The following is a 25,854-nucleotide window of genomic DNA, read 5'->3' on the forward strand; positions in this document are numbered from 1 at the left end:
TGGGGCAGGAAGTATAGTTTAAAGGACTCAGGTTTGTATAATTACAAAATATACAAATTACCGGTACAGGTACTTTCCAAATTTGCGATTTATTCTTACATGAATACAAATCTTGATCGTTAATAGAAGACCAATCTTTATGTGGGCATAAGTCCCTATCACCAAAATGGCTGGCTTAAATCAAAGAACATCTAAGCACTTGGACCTCTTGGGAGCAGAATGATGATGCTCTACTTCCTATGGTATTATTTTTTAGGCAATAGGCTAGGTATTGTTCCATGAATGACATGCAGTCATGGAACCTGCATCCCTACAGGATACTGTGTTTGTAATGCAAGGCAACAGTAAATTTCTTGATTTACATTACAGTACTATCCATCCTTGTTAGAAGGATGTGGGAGTGATCACTCATTTTACTTATACAATGATAGAGATTAGTGAAGCTTACCTGCGATAAAAATCCTTCCAGCAACAACTGTGCCACTGCTCTACCCCAAGGAAAATGAAGGTAGAAGAGGAAGAAAGACCAGACAATCTCAATCTCATCCTAGACTGGAATGCTCGACAAAACTGCTTCTTGTCCTGCGAGGAACGTTAGGTTTACTACAATGCCTGTCGAGCAGTTAACTACCACAGGGCCTATGGTAAAGGTGTCCAGTTGATTTCCTTTCATTACTTTACCAAGTAATATTAACCCTTTTACCACCAGGCTATTTGGAAATTTCCAACCCTTAACCCCCAGGGGTTATTTTTTTTCAAGCACATTTTGCAGTATATTTTTTTTAAATTGCTCTAACAGCCTTAATTTTCATCATAGAGAGGTCAGGTTAGTCTCGTTCTCTTGGAAAATGCCTGAAGTTTCTCAAAAAATTTTCAAAAATATGGAAAAAAATTTAAATAGCAGTTTTTTGCAAGGACGTACTGGTACGTCCACAGGGATAAAAGGATGAGTTTTGTGAAACGTACCAGTACGTCCTTTGGGGGTAAAAGGGTTAATATTCATGATGATACCAAGTATATGTAATAACATCTAAAGAAAACGTATTCATATGATGATTAATAATGATGGCTATAAACAAACTGTATGAAAATTACGATATCCTATATCAAATTGGAGAAAAAACTTATTCATATGATGATTAATAATGATGGCTATAAACAAACTGTATGAAAATTATGATATCCTATATCAAATTGGTATTGATGTAATCTTACAAAGACAGTTTGAAAAGTTAAGAAATTATATAAATGACATTCCTTCTTATTCCAATGTGCGTATAATTGCAATACAGCAGTGTGATACTGAGATCAGCTGATGACTACTAAAAGTAAAACAAAAAGTAATTGTTGATTATCGAAATGGTCCCAAAATTAAAAAATAGAATTCAAACATGCTTTATTAGAAAGCAATCATAATTAAACACAATAATGTTTAAAGAAATATGACGACTTAATAATGAAATAAAATGAAATACTCTACAAAGCTTTACATTAATTGATGATTGTTGATTCCGAAACTGAAAAATTTAATATAAAAATGCTTTACTAAATCAAATACAGTGATACCTCGGTACTCGACCATAATCCGTTCGAGATCCGTGTTCGACCTCCGATTTGTTCGAGTACCGAATTTTTTTTCCCCATAAGAAATAATGGTATATATTCTATTCCGTTCCCAAGCACTCGAACAGGCCCAAAATATTAATAAAACGTGTACCTAAACAACAATAATTATCTAAATGTGTATGAAATTGGTCAGAAAATCCTATAAAACAATTTTAAACCATTTACTGTACTAAAATAAAACAATTTTAAACCATTTTCTGTACTGTAGTGAACATACCTTTGAGCAGCGGTTCGATGGCATACAGGGATGGATGTGGAGAGGATGGAAGGGGGAGGTTACTGCTTGGAAGGAGAGTCCCCTTCCATGATGTGGCGGGGTAGTTCTCCTTCAGGAGTTGTTTCTCTCTCCAATGAAAGGGTGGGCAGATCTATTTCAGGGGTTTCTTCTCTTCTTTGTCTCTTCTTTGGAGGAGAAACAGGCTTTGATGTAGCAGCTTTCTTTTCTTTTGTGAAAAACTGGTCTATTGTTAATTGTTTCTTCCTCCTCTGCAGTATTCTTCGAAAATGATACATGACACTATCATTAAACATATGCACTGCCCGGTTTGCTACTGCAATTTCTGGGTGGTATTTTTCAGCAAAAGCCTGCACATCTGCCCACTTGGAACAAATTTCATTGATGAGAGAACTTGGAACATCCTCCCTTACCTCATCCTCTTCTGAAGATTCCTGCTCCACAATCAGATCCTGCTGCTGTTGTTGTTGCAGGTGCAACAATTCCTCCACAGTCAACTCGGTAGAATGGCTTTCTACAAGCTCATCAATATCATCCTTGTCGACCTCAAGCCCCAAACTCTGCCCATGACAACAATTTCCTCAACGACATCAGTGTCATCAGAAATTACAGGGGTAGCAGTGCTTGGACCCGCCTCTGGTTGGAAACCTTCAAACTCCCTCTCTGTGACACATGATGGCCACAGCTTACGCCAGGCAGAGTTCAATGTCCTATAGGTCACACCTCGCCAAGCTTGGTCAATCATGTTAACAGAGTTGAGGATGCTGAAGTGTTCCTTCCAGAATTCCTTTAGGGTCAACTTCGTGTCACTGGTCACTTCAAAACACTTTCTGAAAAGGGCCTTGGTATAGAGTTTTTTGAAGTTTGAAATGACCTGTTGGTCCATGGGCTGGAGTATGGGAGTAGTATTGGGGGGCAAGAATTTGATTTTGATAAAGCTGTATTCTTCTTTCAAGTCATCCTCGAGACCTGGAGGATGTGCAGGAGCATTGTCCATAACCAGAAGACATTTCATTGGCAAGCTCTTTTCAATGAGGTAAGCCTTAACCTGGGGGGCAAACACTTCGTTTATCCACTCAGTAAAGAATTGTCTTGTGACCCAAGATTTAGTGTTCGAGCGCCACATAACTGGTAGTGCACTTTTACAAATATTATTTCGTTTGAACACCCGGGGGTTGTCCGAGTGGTACACTAACAAGGGTTTGATCTTGCAATCGCCACTTGCATTTGCACACAGCAACAATGTTAGCCTATCTTTCATTGGCTTGTGACCTGGCATCTTCGTCTCGTCCTTGGTAATGTACGTATTGGCTGGCATTTTCTTCCAAAATAACCCAGTCTCATCACAATTAAAGACTTGTTGTGCGATCAAATTTTGTTCATTTATGTACCGATCGAATTCCCCCACGTATTTATCGGCTGCAATTTGATCCGAACTAGCTGCCTCCCCATGCCTAGTAACACGATGAATACCTGTTCTATTACGAAACTTTTCAAACCAACCCCTGCTCGCTTTAAATGTAAATGAATCACTTTCACTGGTACTCGGACTTTTCTTCACTAATTCTTCATAGATATGCAACGCTTTTTCACAAATGAACGCTTCACTAACACTTTCCCCGGCCAACTGTTTTTCTTTAATAAATATTAAAAGCAACTTTTCCATCTCCTCAATCACTTGTGGCCTTTGCTTAGTTACCGCCGTAACTCCCGTTGCAACATTCGCCTTCTTAATCATTTCTTTATGCTTTAAAAACGTAGAAATGGTCGACTTCGCCATTCCGTATTCTACCGCTAAATCGGACACTCGTACACCATTCTCATATTTCGCTATAATTTCCTTCTTCAACTCGATCGTTGTTCGCACTGTTTTCCTCTTCTCCTTCCCCTTAACACTCATTACTTTCTTGGGACTCATTATGAAAGCTAAAAAAGCAATTAAAAGCACTGAAAATCACTAAATCACAACGAATGCTGATCGCGCGTTGTCTGAGTGACGCTCTCGAGAGAACTGATGCTTCCCGAACAAGCGAGAGTGGCCGAGATGGCGCGATCATCACAAAGCCCATGCGGTCGTCACGTGTTCGGCTGGTCGAGTACCGAATTTTTGGTCGAGCACCGCAGCAAAAATTTCTCGAAAATTTTGGTCGAACTCCGAATTGTTCGAGTATAGAGTCGTTCGACTACCGAGGTATCACTGTATCTTATGAACCCAGAAAATCAAATATTGACATACAGTAAGAAAATATTGATAAAATATGACTTGGATGATTACAGCATCATAACAGCACAATGACATCTATGAAAACTTCTTTTGACATAAATTGTACTTATTGGTATAAAATACAGCAGACAACCCGGAGAGCAGAATGATGGTGGCGAGTTTACAGTTTGGCCGCAGGAGAATTCTAAAATTATTCTTTGCAGCAAGCCGAATCTCGTGCAATATCTAATTTCGTATTATGGAATTTTTTTTCGGAATACGAAGCGAAAAAATCTTCGTGTCTTGTTTCGTATCATGAATTTTTCCTATACAGAAACTTTCGTACCAAGAGATATCCCTGTGTATATGTATATGAGTTATTGGGTCCTTAGACTGGCCAGACAGTACTACTATAAAATTTCTGTTTGTAAACTTGAATAAAATCTTATTAACTTCTCTCATTCTAAGGTGGGAAATTCAACTTGTGTAATTTCAACTCGTGAAACTTCAAAATCGTGTTAAAAGAACTAGTGTTAACAGGGACTCAACTGTGTGTGTGTGTGTGTGTGTATGGATGTATATATGTATACATATAAAATAAAACAAATAGCAATATATAAACAAAATAATAAGAGGTTCCTAGAGTAGTATATATGCTCCAGGCTACCATCTTGCTACATAGGCATAAGTGGTTGTTTATTATCATTACTTGCTAAGCTACAACCCTAGTTGGAAAAGCTGGATGCTCTAAGCCAAGGGCCCCAACAGAGAAAATAGCTCAGAGAGGAAAGGAAATAAGAAAAAACTATAAGATAGGTTTAAGAACAATATTAAAATAAATCTTTCATATACAACCTATAAAACTTGAAAATAACAAGATAAAAACTTCTAAACAAAAAGAGGAAGAGAAACAAGATAAAATAGTGTGCCCGAGTCTATCCTCAACCAAGAGATCTCTAACCCAAGTCAGTGGAAAACCCTGGTACAGAGGATATGGCACTACCCAAGACTTAGAGAACAATGGTTTGATTTTGGAGTGCACTTCTCCTAGAAGAGCTGCTTACCATAGCTAAAGTCTCTCTCCTACCCTTACCAAGAGGAAAGTAGTCATTGAACAATTACACTACTGCAGTTAACCTCTTGAGAGAAGAATTGTTTGGAAATTTCAGTGTTGTCAAGTGTTTGAGGAAAGGAGAATGTGTAAAAGAGGAAGCACATACTTGAGAGAGAGAGAGAGAGAGAGAGAGAGAGAGAGAGAGAGAGAGAGAGAGAGAGACGGGGGATGCAAAGATATACTTTCCTGAGGGAGAAGCAGCTAATATACTAGAGTGAGAGAGAGATGCAGGTATACTGTACTCTCCTGAGAAAGAGAAAGCAAATATACTTGAGAGAGAGAGAGAGAGAGAGAGAGAGAGAGAGAGAGAGAGAGAGAGAGACTTTAAGAATATGCCAGACTATTCTGTGTATGTGTCGGCAAAGAGGAAATGAGCCGTAACCAGAGAGGGATCCAATATAGTACTGTCTGGCCAGTCATAGGGCCCAATAACTCTCTAGCAGCAGTATCTCAATGGGTGGCTGGTACTTTTGAGAACCTGCAACCTTCTTACTTTAGTGAGAGGGATATAAAGATCCAGGCTACCATCACATTCTTCTCCCTCATAATCTAGTTATCTAAAAGAGCTACTAGAAATTTTGGATTTCTAGAGTTTGCAGCAAACGGGTAAAAAATAATAAGAACAATAAGACATGATTTAGAATCTAGGATGTGCTGTGTACCATCAGAACTCTCTGAATTGTGCACTAGAATAACTAGCTACCAAAGGAGGAGTTATGCTAGGATTAGAAATGGCAGTATAGACCTGAAAAAAATTACCCTAAATAAAGACTTGTTGGGTTTCAGAGCTTCTAATAAAGAAAATAATGATTTTCAAGATCATGACTATCAAAATTAAATTCATTAGGACTATAGCAGTCATAGCACCTTTATCATTATCATCATCTTTAAAATCAGCTAGTCTAGTATTTTCCTGCTTTCCCCTTATTATTATTATTGATATCATTATTATTACCTGCTAAACTACAACCTTAGTTGGAAAAGCAGGATGCTATAAGCCCAAGGGCTCCAACAAAGAAAATAGCTCGGTGAGGGAAGGAAATATGGAAATAAACTACAACATAAATTATTTTAAAAACAGTAACAACTTTGAAATAGATCTTCCATTTATAAGCTATAAAAATGAAAAAAATAAAAGCAGGCGAAAGAGAAATAAGATTGAAAAGTGTTCCAGAGTATACCCTCGAACAAGATAACTCTACCCCAAGACTATGGAGACTATGGTGCAGAGGCTATAGCACTATCCAAGATTAGAGTACAATGGTTTGATTTTGGAGTATCCTCCTCGAAGAGCTGCTTGCCATAGCTAAAGTCTCTCTTCTATCCTTACCAAGAGGAAAGTAGCCTCTTAACAATTTTAGTACAGTAGTTAACCTCTTGAGCAAAGAATAATTGTTTGGTAATCTAAGTGTTGTAAATTGTATGAGGAAGAGTGGAATGTGGAAATAGGCCAGACTATTCGCTGTATGCGTAGGCAAAGAAAATATTGAGCCCTAACCAGATAGATGGATTCAATGTAGTACTGCTTGGCCAGTCAAAGGACCCAATAACTCTCTAGCGGTAGTATCTCAACAGGTGGTCGTTACCCTAACCAACCTACTACCTTGAACTAAAAGTAAGCTTTCCTTTATGCTTTGAACTTTAATCTGATCAGCAACAATGAAAATCACTTTACAAGAGGAACAGTAAAGTCTTCACTCCTCATAATTTACAAAAAGTCTCGGCCACAATTCCATTGCACAGATATGCAGCACTTGCTAACAAATCCGGGAGACATCTTTAATCCATTAAAAAACAAAACAACCACAATCTGTAACTCACACCAAAAGTCGACTGAAAGACAAAAGGGTGCTACAACATGTGCAGCATGTTATTGTTGGTAAATGCTATTAGTTTTCTTGTAAGGGACATTAGTATATTGGAAGGAAAAAAACTAGTAATTCTTTAATTTCTAAGGAGGTAATGTCGACACAACCAACCTTGTGGGGATGAAAGAAATATGAAGATCAGGGAAGGTTCATGGAAATCTTTTTCTTTCTCCTCACACTTAGGTTATCTGCATCTAAAAAACAAAAACAATGACATACATGAATTCTAATGTTAAAAGTTAATTCTACCAGCTGTTCATCATGCAAATAAACTAAGAACTTAGAATGATTCATCAATAAATCTATAATACGCTAATTATTTAGTAAATGAAGTAAGCCGTAACAAATACAAGTAAAACTTGAAAGGTAAATGAAAAATGGTTAACATATCTTCACTTTTATTTTTAACAATATAAATGCATTTACATTAACATTTTATATACACCAGTGATGACTCTGCCATACAAACATTCATACACGCACACAAGCACCTTTCATTTACATCGATTCGAGCAAGCAGCTGGTCAACATTCATAAAGGTTTCCACACAAGTAATACTTCCAACTTCATTCAAGGCATTTGATATTTCCAACAGAATAAGGAAAGTATCCACTAAATAAGAGGAAAAGAATTAGTAAAATTGGTTTAAAGAAATAAAGCCCCCATAATTGCTCAAATTATTAAGCACTTCCACCATCATTGAATTTTCCATCTCCAGTCATATAAACTACACAAATGAAGGAATATAGTAGATTATGTTTATAGAAAACATACTACTGAGATGGTAGTTGCATTCATGGAAAAATATATCAAGTGAAGCTACATTCAGGACTTTTATGACATGTCACACTCAGTAAGTGGCAGTAAAGCAATATTCAGAGGACACTGTAAAACATATAAACACAGAATACATCTGATCTAACCCTGAAAAATCAAATGAGATGGTTATTGATCACTCTTGCTAATTAATTAGAGGAATGGAAAGAATGACGTGTAAAATATCTGAATATGAGTTTTATGACAAAAAAATTAACAATGAACCCAGCATTGAACATTAATGTTTCACTAACATCAGTCTCAAGAAGTGGGCTGATCATGGAACACATATCATAACCAAATAAATAAGACAAGTTCAATTCAAGACATTATTCTAAGAAATTGTTACTTGCCTCTGTTTAACTTGTCCATTTAAAACAAAATGAGCTGGCTAATACTCAAAAAAAGAGAACTTCAATATTTGCAATATACAAACACTGGGTTAAGATACAATTGATGTAAAGATTTAAAAAAGTAATACTGAAAGTACTTACCATTAATACTGTATTTTAAAGTTAAGGAACTCATCATTACTGCTGGTGAGGTGATTAACACACAGTTGCATAGCATGTGCTATAAAGGCCATGAAGTTTTCTTAACATCTCTTCACGGAGATCAAATGTTTATCTGGGTCAACCACCAATAAGATGGATGGAAAACTCAAGAGGACAATCAGGTAAGTTGATTATTCTGCTTCAATAATGCTACCTCTCCAACAGCAATTACAACCCACAAACATGACAACTAAAATCTGTTATGTTCAAAACAAAATGATGAAAATGAATTTACCTACTTCACATCCATAAATGAGGGGGACGCCATTCGGCATATTACACATTCTCATTAAAACACCAATTCAATCTCTAAATGCTTGTAAAACAATATAGTAGGGGAGAATCAAAAGTTTTTGCTTTAAAGCTAATCTTGTTCACACCTTTGTTTTGGATAAGTAAGCTTTCTGATTAGTATACAGCACAAAAACATCACTAAAAAAAAACAAATTTCCCTTTCAAACAAAGTGATTTGTAATTATTGATCCTAAATTTGAAAAACCTTAAACTTTGATAAATTAATAAATGCTTCTCACGTTAGAACAGATAGAATTAACACCTTTAAAATAGTTAAAATGAATATTTAGTGTGCATTATTTAGTCACTGAGTACCTAAAAGTTGAAATAATCAAGAGTGAATGTAATGCATTAGCCTCCCAAACACATGACAATGTAGTCACAGACCCCTTTCCCTTTCTTTGATTCCTAGCTGATACCCATCACTGCTGGATTAACTGTAAGATAAGAGAAAGCCAACTGTGATAGAATCATGGATCATATGAATGAGTAATTTTCTATCACCAAGTAAACAATCTCAATGCTTTGTCGGACAAGATTTAACTGAGCCCCCTCAAGGTATAAGTAAAGGGAGATTACACAGCATGTTGCTGCTCTCCCTTATGGATGTGCATCCGATTTTAAAGTTCTCTGTATGGACTTGCAGTTCTTCCATACCATGACAAACATTTTTTTTTTTATTTTTTTCCATAGAATAAAAAAGGAATAGCCAATCCTGTAGCAAAATTATTCAGGAAAAAATGTTGATAATGCCAAAATCACTTGTTTGCTACAAAAAAAAAAATAAAGGAAACTAATAAGAAGCATAATGTTTAGACCCTTGTATGATGAGACATGTTGTAACTGGTGCCATTAAAGTAAATAATTGAAGTAGAGAGAACAATTGCTTAATCAATCCTCAAATACTACAAGAAATTGAAAAATTATAACTTGTCACTTCAATGCCCTACATATTTCAAGCAATACAGGAGAAATTAAGAAAATAACTATTAAAAGTTCCTCACACATACATGCTGCAGTCAACTAACACTGCTATGCTTGCGATATGAACTTGACCTATTCCAGGAAACCAATGAAAAAAAAAATCCAAAAGCAACATCCACAAGGATACATGGCTAAATGACTCCTGGTGTTTCATGATCTACCATACAGAAATATTTTCACACTTTAATCACTACACTGAATGATGAATGATGAAGTACCTAGCTAATCTGGAAGGTGAATAACAACGTATAAAAATGTGCAGTCATGCAGATTTCCACCAAAAGTCCATCTGAATAAAGTTCGGTGCCTTTAACAGACACAAAGTAGAAAAATAAAAAAAAAGTATCTAAAAACAGAAAAGAAAAAAAAAACAATCAGAAAAGAGGGCACTTACCTGAAATAGGGACAAAAGCAAATTACTATATATAATACTAAATATCTGTTGCTACTAAATATTAATATCAACACTTTTAACTTCAAATAATTTCTCAACACAAAAAACTGGTCATTGGAGATTAACAACACTAAATTCAATCTACACAAGTTTCAGAAAAAATAAAAAAAGTAATTCTATGTCATGACTAGCAGAGGCGCACTCTTTGAGCCCTCCAATAATTTCCTAAACTTTTTACAATGCACGTCTTTCACACATACTAGATCTTACGAGTATTGAAAATACAGGAGTTGGCATGCCCGCTAGACTCATTGGTGGGAAGATTCAACTCAAACTGGAAACTATATGACCCCAATGCCAAGATTTTATTGAAATTAAGGACTTAATATCACTACTAAAATGAGCATTAACTCTGAAACATTCAGAAAAATTCACAACTCATAATAAAAAATAAAGAATTATTTCAATGTAACTCAGCATAATCACAACAATGAGATTTCTAGGGTCACCTAGCTCAGCTTTCAGAATCTCACCAGTTATGACCATAACTCACTGAAGTTCAACTGATTCCACTAGTTATACTTAGTACAAAACCCATGCCATCAGTCCTCCAACAATTTCTTGTCAACTTACAATTATGATCACACTACAAATGATAACTTGTTTGTACATAACAGTTACGAACAGCAAGATACACATCAACAGGTTATTTAATGATAGGAGCATATCCCTATAAGAGAATTGTCCTCACATTCATATATATCAAGATTGATGAGAATAACAACTTTTACGTAAGCTAATAACCTATTCAGCTATTGTAAAAATCTCATACAGAATACCAAACACGTTCTCTTCGCATTAAATAAAATAGAAAATAACCCATGAAATTCTCTTCTCAACAATAAGCACAAAAGTTACAGTTGCAGGGTTCTTAATAAGGGGAAACTTTAATTGTACTACCTTCACCTGTAATCAGTCACAGGTAACCAATGTCAAGCCAAAAATATTAATCCTTTACTAACGGCCATCTGACCCTCCACTCCATGTTAACGAAGAGGTTATGACATGCAACATTTCCAGGTATCTTTCTATATTACACACTACTTAAGATAAAATTATTCCTCTCTCTTGTTTTCACTTTACCAAAAGCCTTTTGTGCTGCATACTTTTCTTGTACCAATACTAAACAGTATATACTTGGACTGCAAGAGAAGTTCCACCTTTATTATCTCTTAAATCTTGTTGATAGATAACGGATATTTCAAAACTAAACATTAAATGGCATGACAAGGACAACTATAACTTTTTTTCTTTTTACTTTGCTAACAAAGTGCCATCACTATTTGGTAATACTACTTTGTATTTCAAAAAATAGATGCTAATAACTTAGTACTACTGTGTCTGCATGGCAATATACATACTATTCTGCAAAAGCCTAGCACCAAAATATGACGACACAATGTTCGCTTAATGATTGCAAATGATCACATTCAGGACATCTCTACAACTCAAGTACTTCCTTATAAAAAAGGAAAATATTGCAACCTTGTTCAACCAATCACTTGGAAGTTTTCCATTTAAGTAATTTTCTCATGTCCTCAATATACCCAATTATTTTTCATAAATGCTATAAATATCATGAAAATGTATTTATAAAGCATACCAATCACATTTTAAGTGAAATTCTAGCCTGGTACATTATGCCATTAAAATTTAGAGAAAGAATTATAAAAGTAAATTACTAAGGAACGCTGTTATTTATAGGCAAGGATTACTGTGTAGATAAACATTTGGAGAAATACAACCACATAACCAGGATTAATGCTCAGTTACTTGGATCGATAGATTTAAAAATTGAATGAAACAACCTATTAAAATATTCTTTAGTTCAAGACCAACACAATATCCACTCTTCAATATAAATTTAGCTAGATTACCTTTAAACCATGAAGCAGTTTCATGATAAATCTCTTAATGAATTATGAATATAAAGTGCAGATTAGTTTAAGCTAGAAATGAGATATTAGTACTGCTACCTGAAGGATATTTTGAGCACTCAAGTCTTAAATGTACAATATAATCATGGTAAGATTATGCTACTTATTAGAAGGATAGTTATCCCCGGCATCTGATAGGTTAAGGGGCTGCTGTACAATAGAATACTAAACATTCTACATTTATGATAAATTCAAATTTGAAATAATAATTAACGTAGCAATTACATATTGCACAGCATACAAAGCTTTCAAATAAACCCCTCCAGTTAAATTATAATCAACCTAATACTTTTAAAAGTTACACTGACCTTCAATATTATAAAAACTGAAGTTTGCTAATGCTTTTGCTAATGTGATCATTATTTTATTTCAATGCCTTGTGAAATTATGTACCAAAATTTATTACTCTTCTCCTTTGTATGTACAGTACTACAATAACAGAGTTCCTTATGGAAAGAAGAAATAAAAATGGAACAACTCAATACATCTTGTTTCCCGAAAAATGTATTCTACAATGCACAGCTAATTGAGAATTAGAAAGACACTGCATTGTTGCAAAACTGTATATGAACCTTGCTTACTATCATAAAATTTTGAAAAAACAAAAACATTTTCAAAAAGACATTTTATAATCTTTACCTGATTTTTCCTATACATTGAAAAATAAAATACAAACCAGGTAAAAAATTTACATATATCTAATTTGATTACTAAATTGAGTCTGCATTTTATGCTTATCTAAATGTTAGTTCCCCTACAACTGCTTTATAGTTTGCTATGATGCTATTATTCAGAATAAACTTTCTTCATTCTATACCAGCATAAACACTATCATATTAGTTCTTACTTATCCTTGCCTTAGAACAAATTTCCCTGGAGGAAAAATGAACAAGGTCCACTTTCTTCATCCAAATATAAAATCAAGAACTTCAGTGATCTCAGTATACACAACTCCCTTGCCTAAATGTAAATATGATTTACCCCTTATGTCCTCTTTAATGGCAAGACAGAACTAAATACAGTAAATCATAAAAAAATGTGTTTGCTTTAAACTTCAAATATCATATTGGTCCCCTGTATTTTTAAAAGCCCAAATATACATTGTACATAAATAAGACTGGCAGGGAGGGTGTTGTTCACTTGGAACATTTCATAAGATTCCAAAATTAATGCTGAATAACATAAAAAGTAAAAAGCAAGTAAAATAAGCTCACAGACCACTCATTGGAATTAAGCTGGACAGAAATTGATTAGCTGTTAAATTCTTCACTGAAGAAAAGCATATCAGTAAGACAGTTTCTTTAGGTACAGCTTATCCAATCTTTGCTGAGTGCACTGTGGGCATTTCATTAGTTATCTTACTGCAAGCATGATTGTATCTTCTCAATCCATTCTTGAGCAGCCTGCCCATCTGATGCACAAAAGTTGTAAGAACGACGCTTCGTATGTAACTGTTAAAGAGAAAAACAATTTGATGAATGGAATCTGAAACAATTCTACCAAAGTACACATAAATGGGTCATCCTATGATTACCTTCTGTAACCAACTTTTGATATGGATTCTAAAAACATATTACAGTACTCATGCAAAGTTCTTCCATTAATCATGCAATTCAATTCTACAGTGCTCAACTTCTAAAATATATTACAGTTAAACCAAATCTGGAGTTTTCTGCATAGAGTAACAAAAGAATTAAATTTTCTCAATGTGTAATGACAAACTTCTAATGAATCATCCATTGGACTACTTTCAAACACTACTTCAACATAATTACTTCAAAATGTGAATTAAGTGATCAATATAATTTACTGTACTTACATCAAAGAATGCTTTTTCATCTACTTTCTTTGGAGCCCCTGGAGTTGGCATAGAGGCTACAACAGTATTAACATCAGATAATTCTGAAAAGGAGGAATATCATCAACTATTATAAATTTGAATGAAAATCATAGCCAACCTGTGGCAGTATCAATTGTCTTGCACTGTGAGATATAGCAGTAATCCTAATATTAACAAATCAATCAAAATTCTTTACAATTATTTGTTTTTAAAAAGTATACGTCTAAAAATGTTATTGGAAATTACTGATAAAAATATGAAAGAAAAATTTTCATACCAATAATTCCTTTACAATGTGAATCTTCCATGCAATCATAGTAACGAAGTTGGTGTTTCATGCTGTCGAGGACAAACCATCGTTGCTTCCAGTTCTTCAATAAATGTCCGCGCTTCCAGAGATAACCCTCATGAGTACGGTTCTCTGCCACATTAGAGGAGAACTGCTCATAGTACTGATGGGAAGCAGTTTGGAGTGATGTTACACCTGTGAATTACATAAAATCCGATACTACAGTACACTGATTACAGGTAAATAGAATACATTACTTTGAAAGTAAAAAATATGTCAAACTCATGAATCAAGTAAACAATTTCTACTTAACATCTATCTAATGTCAAGGTGCTTTTCTATCTAAATAATCAAATAGGAATTATGTTTAAGACATCAAATTACTATCATTACATTAGCAATCTTTGGTAACAAAGGATCTTCCAGAAATTATAGACAAACGCCAAAGACAGGTCATTAGTGGTAACCATATGAAACTATTGCTATTATGCCCCTTTTCTGGTTGGATATAAACCTTGTAATCCCTATGATAACTGTCTGAAGTGGCAGACTTTGAAAGCCATTTAGGCTTGATAGTGTAGGGGGACAGGAAGGTTTTGAAAAAAAAAGTTATCCTTTCTTCCTGATAAAATCACAGTTTTTGACAATTTGGCCCATTCACGAGACTATCTTCTTCAACTAAATTGTACACTTGTTGAGCTACGTGTGAGGAATGACAAAAAGGCAAAGCCGAGGCTCCTGGGAGGCTTCAAGACACTTTTTCATGTCCAAAGCCATGGAAATGCCTTGGCTGCACCTGTGCCCAGTCCGCAAGGGAAACTAGAGCCACAGTCGGCACAGGGCTGACATGAAACAGGGTCATGGCCTTGCCCCCATGTATTGGCTCCAAAGGGGATGAAGCACGGGTGTCAGGAACCATTTGGGTGTCATCACAAATGACACCCTCATTCCTTAAAAGAAGTGGTGTCGTAAGACCCCCTCTCCTTATAGCTAGGAGCACCTCAAGAGGCATGACTCACGACCTCTGCTTAGAATTTTGGAAAAGAATATCATTGCTTTTGGGCTCAGTAAATATCAGCAGTTTATGTTTGAAATACTTTTAATGTCAACTTTTTGTTTTATGGTTAAAACGTCCTTTTTTATATTTACACAAGTGCATCCTGTCCCTTACGTAATCCTTTCCAACCAGGGTACCTATTCGTTTACTTTTTCTTCAAGAGTTAGAAGGAAATATATTTATGTCAGTTTCCCATAAACAGCAACAAAGCAAATTCTCCAATTCCATCCAGAAGAAAATGTCACCTTTTTCTCTCTTTGGTATCGTAAATAAAGGTTTGCTAAACGTTTTCTCTTGGTTATATTCATTGTCTTTCTTTGTCTGCTCACTAATATATTTACAATCTTTATGTTCTATTTTATGCTGAAAGATGCATAATGTGTAGAAAGACAATTACTTAATAGGCGTAAAGCTTAAAATCTGCCCAGAAGTTAAGCAACAAGCATAAAACTATGCTAGTAATGCCTTATTGTATTTTGTGTGGATATTTGGTACATGTAGTAAATGCATTTTTAGATATTAAGGAAGAGAATCACAACTGCTTAGTAAATAACGCTGAAGTACGAAGATTATGTCCTTATTATCCCCAAGCGGAGAGGAAAGTGAATGACAAAACCCAAAATATGATGATTATGTCATCTCAGGTGGTGAAAAAAATTAATGCTAAAAGCCATACTTACGTATACTAAAGTATATTCAACCAATCTTTATTAAAAAAATTTGAAGCCCAATTCTCAAAACAAAATTTTCGGAGAAAAGTTGCTACTACTTTCTTGAATATTAATTATTTTTGTCAATCTGTACATTCACTTTTTTGAAAAAAAAAATGAAAAACCTATAAGAAAAAAAGTCTGAAAGTAACTTCTATATATTAACAAAATAATACATGTAAAAAAATTATGAAAGCTAAGAAAATTTCCAATGTATAATTTTTAGAGCATAGAATTCTTTCAAATGTATCTTTTTAAATGATATAAATCGATCAAGAAACAAAAAAGTAGGAGTTTGACGTAACAACAAAATGACATTGTTTTAATGGGGCCGTTACCAACATCAGCCTACCGTCTAGTGCTGGAGATTGGTGTGAGATTATTAGCCCTTCCACCTGCAACCGATGAAACAGAAGTGATGTCATACCAGGCTTACGATCGCTAATTGACTCCAAAGCTAACAAGCAATGTAGGAGCTCCTTGTTGGCATGGGTGGGTAGCGGGCACGATACCCTTATCCGTCTACTGTAAGATACTGCAGATCTGTCCATTGAGGTCCATTCAGCTAGAACTGATGAAACCGAGTTGCTGTCACACCCGGTTCATTATCGCTAACCGGCCGATGTCAAGCTCCGTAACGGCACAAGGCGGTACAGTGAAAGATACCTCTATTTCCTACTGTATGGTGGTGATGACTGTACCAGAAATTAACATTTTCCTGTAGCTGATGAAACAGTGGCGACTAACAATAGGCTTCACTAACCAAACCCAAAGGAACAAATCAGTGAGCTAGTCCTGCAAGGCACAGAGGGCACACCATACATACATATACCAAGGCATTTCCCCCAATTTGAGGGGTAGCTAACATCAAACAAATGAAACAAAAAAGGGGACCTCTCCTCTCTACGTTTCTCCCAGCCTGACAAGGGACTCAACCGAGTTCGGCTGGTACTGCTAGGGTGCCACAGCCCACCCTCCCGTTATCCACCACAGATGAAGCTTCATAATGCTAACTCCCTACTGCTGCTACCTCCGCGGTCAACACCATGGTAAGGTGTAATTCTCTATATCAGGATACGAACGACAAGGGTGGATGCATACACTCCCACCCTCACCTGGCCTATGGAGCTAATGCTTGGTTTGTGTAGGAATGCTGAAATGCTCTCCACTGCAGCACTGCCTCACACTTGCTTGACTGACCAAGGTACCAGTTAGTGGGTGAATACCGTAACTTCCTCCTGGAGGCGGAGAGAGATTACCATAGGTTCCTAGGAACTTTTATCCTAGGGCCTTCCCAGGCAAATATCTTCTGCTTTGTCTTCTTTTCAAGGATGAAATAAACAACAAAGGGAGGGAAGGAGGGAAAAGATATTAGAAGAGGAGGAAGGTAGATGGTGAACTCATCCTTTCCCTTACCAATCATTCTTCTATGCTGTCACAGAAGAGTAGACAGTGCTCTCTCTGAGGCGGCTACAAGAGCTTCCGTCCCCTAACACAAACTACTACTTTGAGGGTTTTGTTATAAGGAGAGTACTGGGAATACTCCCTGACAGTGCAAACATAGGGATCACTATCCAAGGAACACTGTCAGCACCAGGCGAGCCAGCTAGACAAACAATATTCACTATCAAGCACATAATAAGGATGGTACTCTGCCTGAACCGGGCAACTCCCACCCAAAGCAGAAAAACTTCCTCAAAGCAAGACAAATTATGCTCAGTGTTCATTGTCTTTCTCATTGGAAGAGTGATAACATTACCCCAAAAGAGGGTAAGGGGGCTTACAGTCACCTCCACAAAGGCAAAATGCATTGGGTTTCAAAACTTTGCATCCTTGTCGAAAAAAACTTAGTTTCACATGCTTATATTTGGTGCGTTTCTGCTTGTAAGCAAGAGCGCTCACGAAAATAAAAAACCAATACTTACTACAAACTAAAGTAAGATCCATCAGCTGATAGGGCAGCCGGACGGAGCGTCTATACCTATCGTGGCCTAAGAATAAAATGGCTTTTCTGTGACAGGAGGATAGGCGGGCTTTGCCCTTGGACCACTTTTTATTAGCAAATTACGCAAACTACCTTGTTAATGATTCAATGGTTATTCCTGGCCTGCTGAAGATATCTCCCTAAAGGATGAAAGGTTTGTATACACACAGGAATAAATAGAACATTCAGAGAATGTAGATCTGTAACAAACTTCTTTTATCAACTCAAGACTGATCACCAGCATGAAAAGACTGTCTACAACAGTTTGAGGTAGGCTTAACTGCTGCAAATCCCATGAACTCTTTAGTAGATATCATTTAGTATTAAGTTTAAATTCATATCAACAAATGATCAAGTTAGTAATGTAATGAAATAAATTTAAAACAAAATAATTACTACTTATAGCTAAAGTAAATCTGAACTAAAATAACTTTCCAAATTCAACTAATTTCAACACAATAATTTTACCTGATCCAACAGATGTTGTGTCTAAACTGGTTGGTTTTGTGCTTGCTGGTATACTAACTCCCGATTCTCTAACACTTTTAAATCTTGTACAGTTTTTAGGTACAGATTCTATACATTTCTCATGGCAGTTATAACCACAATCCATACACCGCATTCCAGTCTGTAAGTAAAGAAAACAACATAAATACTATGATCTCTATGCCTTTAATAAAATCAATGTTATCAGTGTAACTCATTTCTAAAGAATTTATGCCAGTACTTATATCACTTGCCTTAAGTGGTCCCCATAATAAAGAAGAACAATGATCACAGTATGAAGGTGTAGTATAATTGTATTTTTCAAAGCGGTGTGGATGAGAATAGCATCCTTGTGGTGTATCACCACCACCTCCAGCATTACTGCCACCTGTCTTGCCTCCAATCAAAATCTCAATAGTGCCACGCTTGTGGACACTACGACCGTGGTGTCGGACCATTTGTGTTGTCATGGATACTTGCCGCTGGAAAAGTTAAGTCTATTAGTCTACTTGCAACAGAGAAAATAAAATGTAATACAATTTTTTCTGTTTTTTTTTCAAACTACTGTATTAAGAAGTCACAAATTTTTAAGTAATTTGTATTTTTCCTAACATACTTACCTAGAACTACTTTCTTAGGAGTTACTGGTAACTCTTCCCAACCGACCAGAATTGTGTGTAGTTTACCCTATTCCCGTTTTCTATGGGGGTAACCTCGGGCGGAGTGATATGCGCCCTGAGGCGACCCGGGGTCGGATATCGTGCTAGCTCAGGTCGTGCTCCTCAGTAAGTTTCGTCGGAAAGGTTCTCCTTAGCCCTGCAGGGCCCTCGGGGGAAGGATAGGTGGGCCATAACCCGAAAGTAGTTCTAGGTAAGAATGTTAGGAAAAATACAAATTACTTGAAAATTTGTGATTTGTTCCAACACAGAGTACTTACCTAGAACTACTTTCTTAGGAGACTTAAACTTTAGGAGGTGGGAGTGTCCTGCAGGGACTAGGGACCGAAGGCTGGAAGCACGAGGGGAAAGGAACCTAGATAGGAGACTAGGTTCCGACGACCACTACTAGAAAACCGTACAAAAATAGGGGAACTACCCAAAAAACTATCTTAGCGTCTAAGTGGTTTACCTCTGTACAAAACACTTCCCAGACGTATTCCTTGCTGAAGACGTATCCCATGGTAGCTAAGGTCTTTTGAGTCACTTCCACGCAGGGAATCAAGGGCCAGGAGAAGGATGAGAGGGGTAAAGGAGAGGGATGAACGTGTGCCTCTTGGGCTTACCGCCCACGGCTTCCCCGGGGCCATGACCTTAGATCTTTTGAAGGGCCAAAATGACCGGACCAAGGGCGAACCTGTCCAAGGATTTCCTTGAACAGTCCTTCAGGTAGTGCTCCGTGAACATGGACTGTCTGGACCAAGAGCCCGCCTTCAGGATTTGGCCCACGGCCATGTTCTTTTCAAAGGCTAGGGAGGTGCTAAGACCCCTAATATCATGAGGCCTTGGTTTGCCTGAGAGAGGGGTTCCTGAGACGTCGTAAGCCCTCTTGATCACTTGGCGTACCCAGAAGGAGATTGAAGTCTTAGAGAAGGAGATTGAATTCTTAGAGACTGGTTTCTTCACACGTCCTGTCGAGACGAATAAACTCTTGATCTCAGTACGGAGCTTGGATGTCCTTTCCAGGTATTTCCTCACTGCTCTAACAGGGCATAAGAGCAAGTCCTTTGGGCTGTCTGACCGAGGGATCGATGGCACCGAAAAACCCTCGAATCGAGGATCCCAACAAGCCGGGTTCTGTGTTTTGGCCACAAAACTAGGGACGAACTTAAATGAAGCTTCTCGCCACCCCTTTGAGTGTGAGACTTCGTACAATAGTCCGTGTAACTCACTAACTCTCTTTGCCAAAGCCAGGGCCAAGAGGAAGACTGTCTTGAGGGTGAGTTCCTTATCCAGAATGTCCTAGAGGGGCTCGAAGGGCGGTTCTGACAGGGTTTTGAGTACTCAAGCTAGGTTCCACTGCGGTACCCTCACCTCCTGGGGGGGACATGACTGCTCAAAACTCCTGATGAGCATCGAGATGTGTCGGGAGGCTCCTAAGTCGATGCCTTTTAGGAGGAAGACCTGACCTAATGCTGCACGTACCCCCTTTCATGGCTGGAATGGAGGTGCCCACATTGTCTCTGAGGTACACCAGGAAGTCCGCTATGTCATGAATTGAAGCCCTCAAGGGTTTGATCAGTGGTCAGTCAGGAAGGGTTGCAGAACTCGCTCCAGGTTTTCCAACCTCTCCAACGAGGGGAAGGCTCTCACCAAGCAGGTGTCCAGGACCATCCCCAAGTAGGTCATTCTGATGATGGGAATCAACTGGGATTTTTCTAAGTTGACTGTGATACCCAATTCTTTGCAGAGACGGAGCAACTTCACGCCTTGCTCCCTCAGTTCTTCCCTTGAGGCTGAAAGAAGCAACCAATGGTCCAGGTATCTGATCAGGCGAATGCCCTGCTCGTGTGCCCATATGGAGACCGTCGTGAAAACTCTCATGAACACTTGAGGGGCTGTCGACAGGCCAAAGCAAAGGGTCTTGAATTGCAAGACTTGGGTATCCCACTTTATCCTGAGGAATTTCCTGCTGGAGGGGTGAATGGGGATTTGAAAGTAAGCGTCCTTGAGATCCAGGGACATCATGAAGTCCCTTTCCCTCAAGGCGGCCAACACTGTCCTCGCAGTGTCCATCTTGAAGTCTGTTTTTGCCACATACTTGTTGAGGGCCGACAGGTCTATGACTGGTCTCCACCCCCCTGTTGCCTTCTCCACCAGGAGGAGCCTGCTGTAGAACCCCGGGCCGGGTTCCTCGACTGGTTCCAACGCTCCTTTGGTGATCATGGCCGACACCTGTTCTTGCAACGCCGCCCGTTTCAAGGGGTCCTTGGGTATAAACCACTCGGCCTGTAGGGCCGGAATGAGTGGAGGAGGTTCTGCTAGGAAGGGCAGTCTGTAACCCTCCCTCAGGACTGTCACTGTCCAGGGATCCACACCGTAATCCCGCCATGCTTGCCAAGAGTGTTTGAGGCATCCCCCTACTTGAGGCTCCTGTAGGAGTAGGGGGCCTTTCTTCCTATCTCCTTCTGGAGGAGCGGCCGGAGCGACCTCTCCTTGAGTTGCCAAAGGACGGTCTATAGGCCGACTGAGGGGTCGTGTTACCCCTACGGGGGGCTGCGTTGCTTGGAGCCAAGTGGCCGAAGGAGCCTCTCTTCTAGGCTGGGTAGGAGATGCACGGGATGAATGAGGGGCGTCCACAGAAGGTCTCCTGTGCACTGGTCGTCTCATGGGGGGAGGTCTAGGCTCTCCCACGTCCTTCATTTTCCTCACCCTCTCCATTGTCTCTTCCACTAACTTGAGGGGGAAGATCGACTTGTCCCACACCGAGGTATTCCTCAACTTCCTCGCTTCTCGGTCTGGCAGTTTCCTCTTTATCTTGCTGAGGACTGTATCCCTCTTCCGCAGAACCCAATTGGCAGCCTGGGAGAGAGATTGATATGACAAAAATTTAAGGGCTTTGCCCCCTGAGCTGATCAACTCCTTCAACAAGGATTGGTTCTCTGGGAGGGAGAGATCATGTGATGACTGAAAACCCACTAAAGTGCAGGCCCACCAGTCTAACCAGGAGGACATGTATATCAAATCTTGAGCCATGTCCTCCATCATGGAAGTCTCTGTAGGGGAAAAGCACACTGGAGCTGTGGATGCCCTGTCTTATGCGGCACCCAGGTTCAACGTGGTTATCGCTGACTCAACTGCGCGGGGCACTCCGTGACGACCTTCTGGTACGTAGAACCAGGGAGAAGTTTCGAGGAACTCTGGCTCCTAGGGGCGTCTGCCAGGCCGGCCTATGTGCTCCATCCCAAGATTGACGTCAGGAGCAAGAAGGAGAGCTAAGGAAGGCTTCTGCTGTACAGGATTCTCCACAAGCCTACTGAGTCCGGAGAGCCAGGTCTGATCCGCCGAGGGCTTGGGCTCATCTAGCCAATGGTGACGCCTTATGAGGGCCTATACTTTCCGATAGATGTCATCCGAAGAGCACTCTCCTCCTTCTACCAGGGCCTCCATCACCAGCTCCTCCGTAAGAGTATCTTCCGTGACGGTGGGGGGGTAAAGTTGGACGGGCCTGCCCGTGGCACGGGCGGACCCGCAGAGGCAAAGGTATCCGTCATGGGATTAACCTGCTCTGCGGGGTTTCTCGTGCCAGTGGGATTATTTCTGACCGCCGGATGCCCTTGGTGCTTATTGAAGTCTCCCAAGGTGCCCGCGGCTGGCGCCACACCTTCCGTCTGGTGAAGGGCCTCCCTCCAATGGGTTGATGTAGCTGAGGCCTTCGTGGACTTAGGTACGTCACGGGGGGGCTTTGTTCGACCTCCCCTGACGGAACTCTGATCTGTAGGAGGAGAAGGAGGGTCAAGACGGTGGAGATGAGGCTCTAGGGAGCCAACCGGATGCGGCCGCGGCTGTGGTAACCTTAAACAGCTCGCTCCAGGCTACCGTGATGTTTACCCACTCCTTCGATCTACTCAGTTTAGCCTTCTTCTTGGAGGGCTTGGACTCCTCCTTTCTTTGTCTGGAATAAGAGCAGGACTTCTTCTTCTTCCAGGACCTCTCCCTCTTCCTCTTAGTGGACTTCGTGACTTCGTCCGAGGACGAGGATGACGAGGAGGAGGAGAGGGAATCCGCCGAATCGCCTGAGACGTCCAACTCAGCAGGGGGGACTCCGCGTCGAATCTCAGGTGTCGAAGGCTGAAGAAAGACAGGCGGGAGCGTCGACGAGGGCACTGGGGGAGACCGAGGAACCTTCTTACGGGCGAACCATTGATCTAACTCCTCCTCTAGTCTAAAGGGTGACCTGAAGGGCGTCCTAAGGGGATCCCAAGCGGCGGGGTCCGAACTTGACGAGCCTTCTTTCTCGGCGTCTCCCCCGGCAGCTGAAGCACCTGAAACGTAAACCCACGACACTGGGGAAGAGGTAGCACCCGACTTCCCCCACATAGGATCTTCCGTAGAGACGGGCCCTGTAGGCACCAGGACCTCGTCTCCCAAACACACTCCCGCACCTCCCTCAGGCCCCTCACATGCCTGAATAACACCAGAATCATCCCCCACAGGCAATTCAGACTCCTGGGGAAGGGCAATGGGCCGCTTCCCCGCAACGGACTTACCTCGTCCCCTACTCTGGGTAGGGGAAGATGGAAGGGAGACCCGTTCCGACGAAGCATCTGGCGACACCAATGAAGAAGACACGTTGGCTTTCTTGGGCGACTTCTTGGCCGCTTTCTTCTTCTTCGTGCCGTAGAGGACCCACTGGATCTCATTCCAGGACTCGCACTCCGAACACGTGGTGGTAGGGGAGCACACCTTGCCCCTTCATGACGAACACAGCGAGTGGGGATCAACCTCGGGCTTGGAAAGGAAAGCTCCAAAAGATTTCCCGGCCACAGGCCCAGGGCAACGGCGGGGATGTTCCATAACGCAACACTAAGACACCAAGAGACACAGAGGAAAGGATAAGGATATGGACACGTGGGAAACGCGTGATAGACACAAAGGGTCGGGGACACAAAGGGTCGCCCAGGGTAAGAGAGAGCGCGGCGAGATGGTAATCAAGTCACGACCAGAAACTTACTGAGGAGAACGACCTGAGCAAGCACGCTATCCGACCCCGGGTCGCCTCAGGGCGCGTATCACTCCGCCTGAGGTTATCCCCATAGAAAACGGGAATAGGGTAAACTACACAAAATTCTGGTCGGTTGGGAAGAGTTACCAGTAACTCCTAAGAAAATAGTTCTAGATAAGTACTCAGTGTTGGAACAAATTTAATTTATACAGTGAAACCTTACACATTACACTAATACATAGTTATTGTTAATTTGTCATTTCTCATTTTCAAATACTGAGCAAATGTAGATAACTAAGCTTTCCTTGGAAAATAATTAATAATAGTAATAGATCTTGATTGCCATAATACAAACAATGAATACTTAAGAAAATGAAAAATTTTAAGTAATTTTTATTTTTCCTAACATACTTACCGAGAATTACCTCTTCGGAGGGTCCTTGATCCTCTCTCAAACTCGACCAAGATTTCCCGCGCTACCCCCCTATCTCGCTCCCGATAGTTACTACCCCCGCCGCCAGGATAATTCCTTCGGCCCGGATTAGGGCAGGTCACTGCTTTTCCCGGGTCAGGACATCATTAAGTCCTCCGTTAAGCCCGACTTGGCAATGGAAGAATGGCACTCGGGGACGGAAGGGAGGGCCATTACTCAGAGGTAATTCTCGGTAAGTATGTTAGGAAAAATAAAAATTACTTAAAATTTTTCATTTGTTCCGACACGAATACTTTACCTCGAATTACCTCTTCGGAGACTTACACTTTAGGAGGCGGGAGAGCCATTCTGCCACTTGGTTAGGCACATGGTGCCCGGAGGGCTACGTAATGCGGGGGTACAGAGAGCGGATAGGGGGTAGCAGTGGAAAACTTACGCTTATAATTTAAGGCTTACCTCTTGATATGTTCTCTACTGAATCTTCTCCTGAAGAAGTAGGGATGAGTCTATTCACTTGTTGGGGACGTCTTCCAGCCTGCCACTACACAGCTTGGAGGGCGGCGATGACTGTCCCAATGGAGAATCCATCCAAAGACTTTCTTGAGTAGTCTTTGAGGTAGTGGGCCGTGAAGGTCGACTGGTGTGACCAAGTGCCGGCCTGCAGGATCTGGCCCACTGCCATATTTCTCTCAAAGGCCAAGGACGTGCTCAGGCCTCTGATGTCATGGGGACGGGGAGTGCCTGGTACCGCCACCTTGTCTTCTTCATAAGCCCTAGTGATGACTTGTCTCAGCCAGAAGGAAATAGTGTTCTTGGACACTTGCTTCTTATTAACGCCTGAAGAGACGAAGAGGTTCTTGGCACCTGGACGGAGATGGGCAGTCCTTTCCAGGTACTTCCTGATCGTCCTGACCGGGCATAACTTCAGGTCGTCCGTATTACCTGTGTTGGGAATGGCCGGAACAGAGAAACCTTCGAACCTCGGGTCCCAGACTGCTGGGTTCTGAGTTTTAGCTACAAAGGAGGGTACGAACTTGAAAGATACCTCCTTCCACCCTTTGGAGTGTGCCACGTCGTAGGAGAGACCGTGGATCTCACCTACCCTCTTAGCCGAAGCTAAGGCTAGCAAGAAGACTGTCTTGAGGGTGAGATCTTTGTCCCCGATATCTCTGAGCGGTTCAAAGGGAGGACGACACAACATTTTCAGGACCTTGGCCAGGTCCCATCTAGGCACTCTTCTGGCTTGGGGAGGGCAGGATTGTTCGAAACTTCTAATCAGCATCCCTATGTGTCTTGATGTCCCTAGGTC

General features: G+C 40.1%; 1 protein-coding gene across 1 annotated transcript in view; it reads right to left on the reverse strand.

Moving 5' to 3' along the window:
* Window positions 1-8,810: 8,810 nt before the first annotated feature.
* Window positions 8,811-25,854, reverse strand: part of Sbf (SET domain binding factor) — a 219,630-nt gene continuing 202,586 nt past the window's right edge. Inside the window, exons 38-42 of the mRNA XM_068392627.1 lie at window positions 18,706-18,933; window positions 18,434-18,593; window positions 14,203-14,409; window positions 13,905-13,987; window positions 8,811-13,536 (exon numbers count right to left, since the gene is read on the reverse strand). Coding sequence (XP_068248728.1) covers window positions 13,444-13,536; window positions 13,905-13,987; window positions 14,203-14,409; window positions 18,434-18,593; window positions 18,706-18,933 — 771 coding nt within the window. The 3' untranslated portion in view covers window positions 8,811-13,443. The remainder of the gene's footprint in view (window positions 13,537-13,904; window positions 13,988-14,202; window positions 14,410-18,433; window positions 18,594-18,705; window positions 18,934-25,854) is intronic.

Source organism: Palaemon carinicauda, chromosome 1 (genome assembly GCF_036898095.1).
Source record: "Palaemon carinicauda isolate YSFRI2023 chromosome 1, ASM3689809v2, whole genome shotgun sequence".
Classification (NCBI taxonomy): Eukaryota; Metazoa; Arthropoda; class Malacostraca; order Decapoda; family Palaemonidae; genus Palaemon; species Palaemon carinicauda.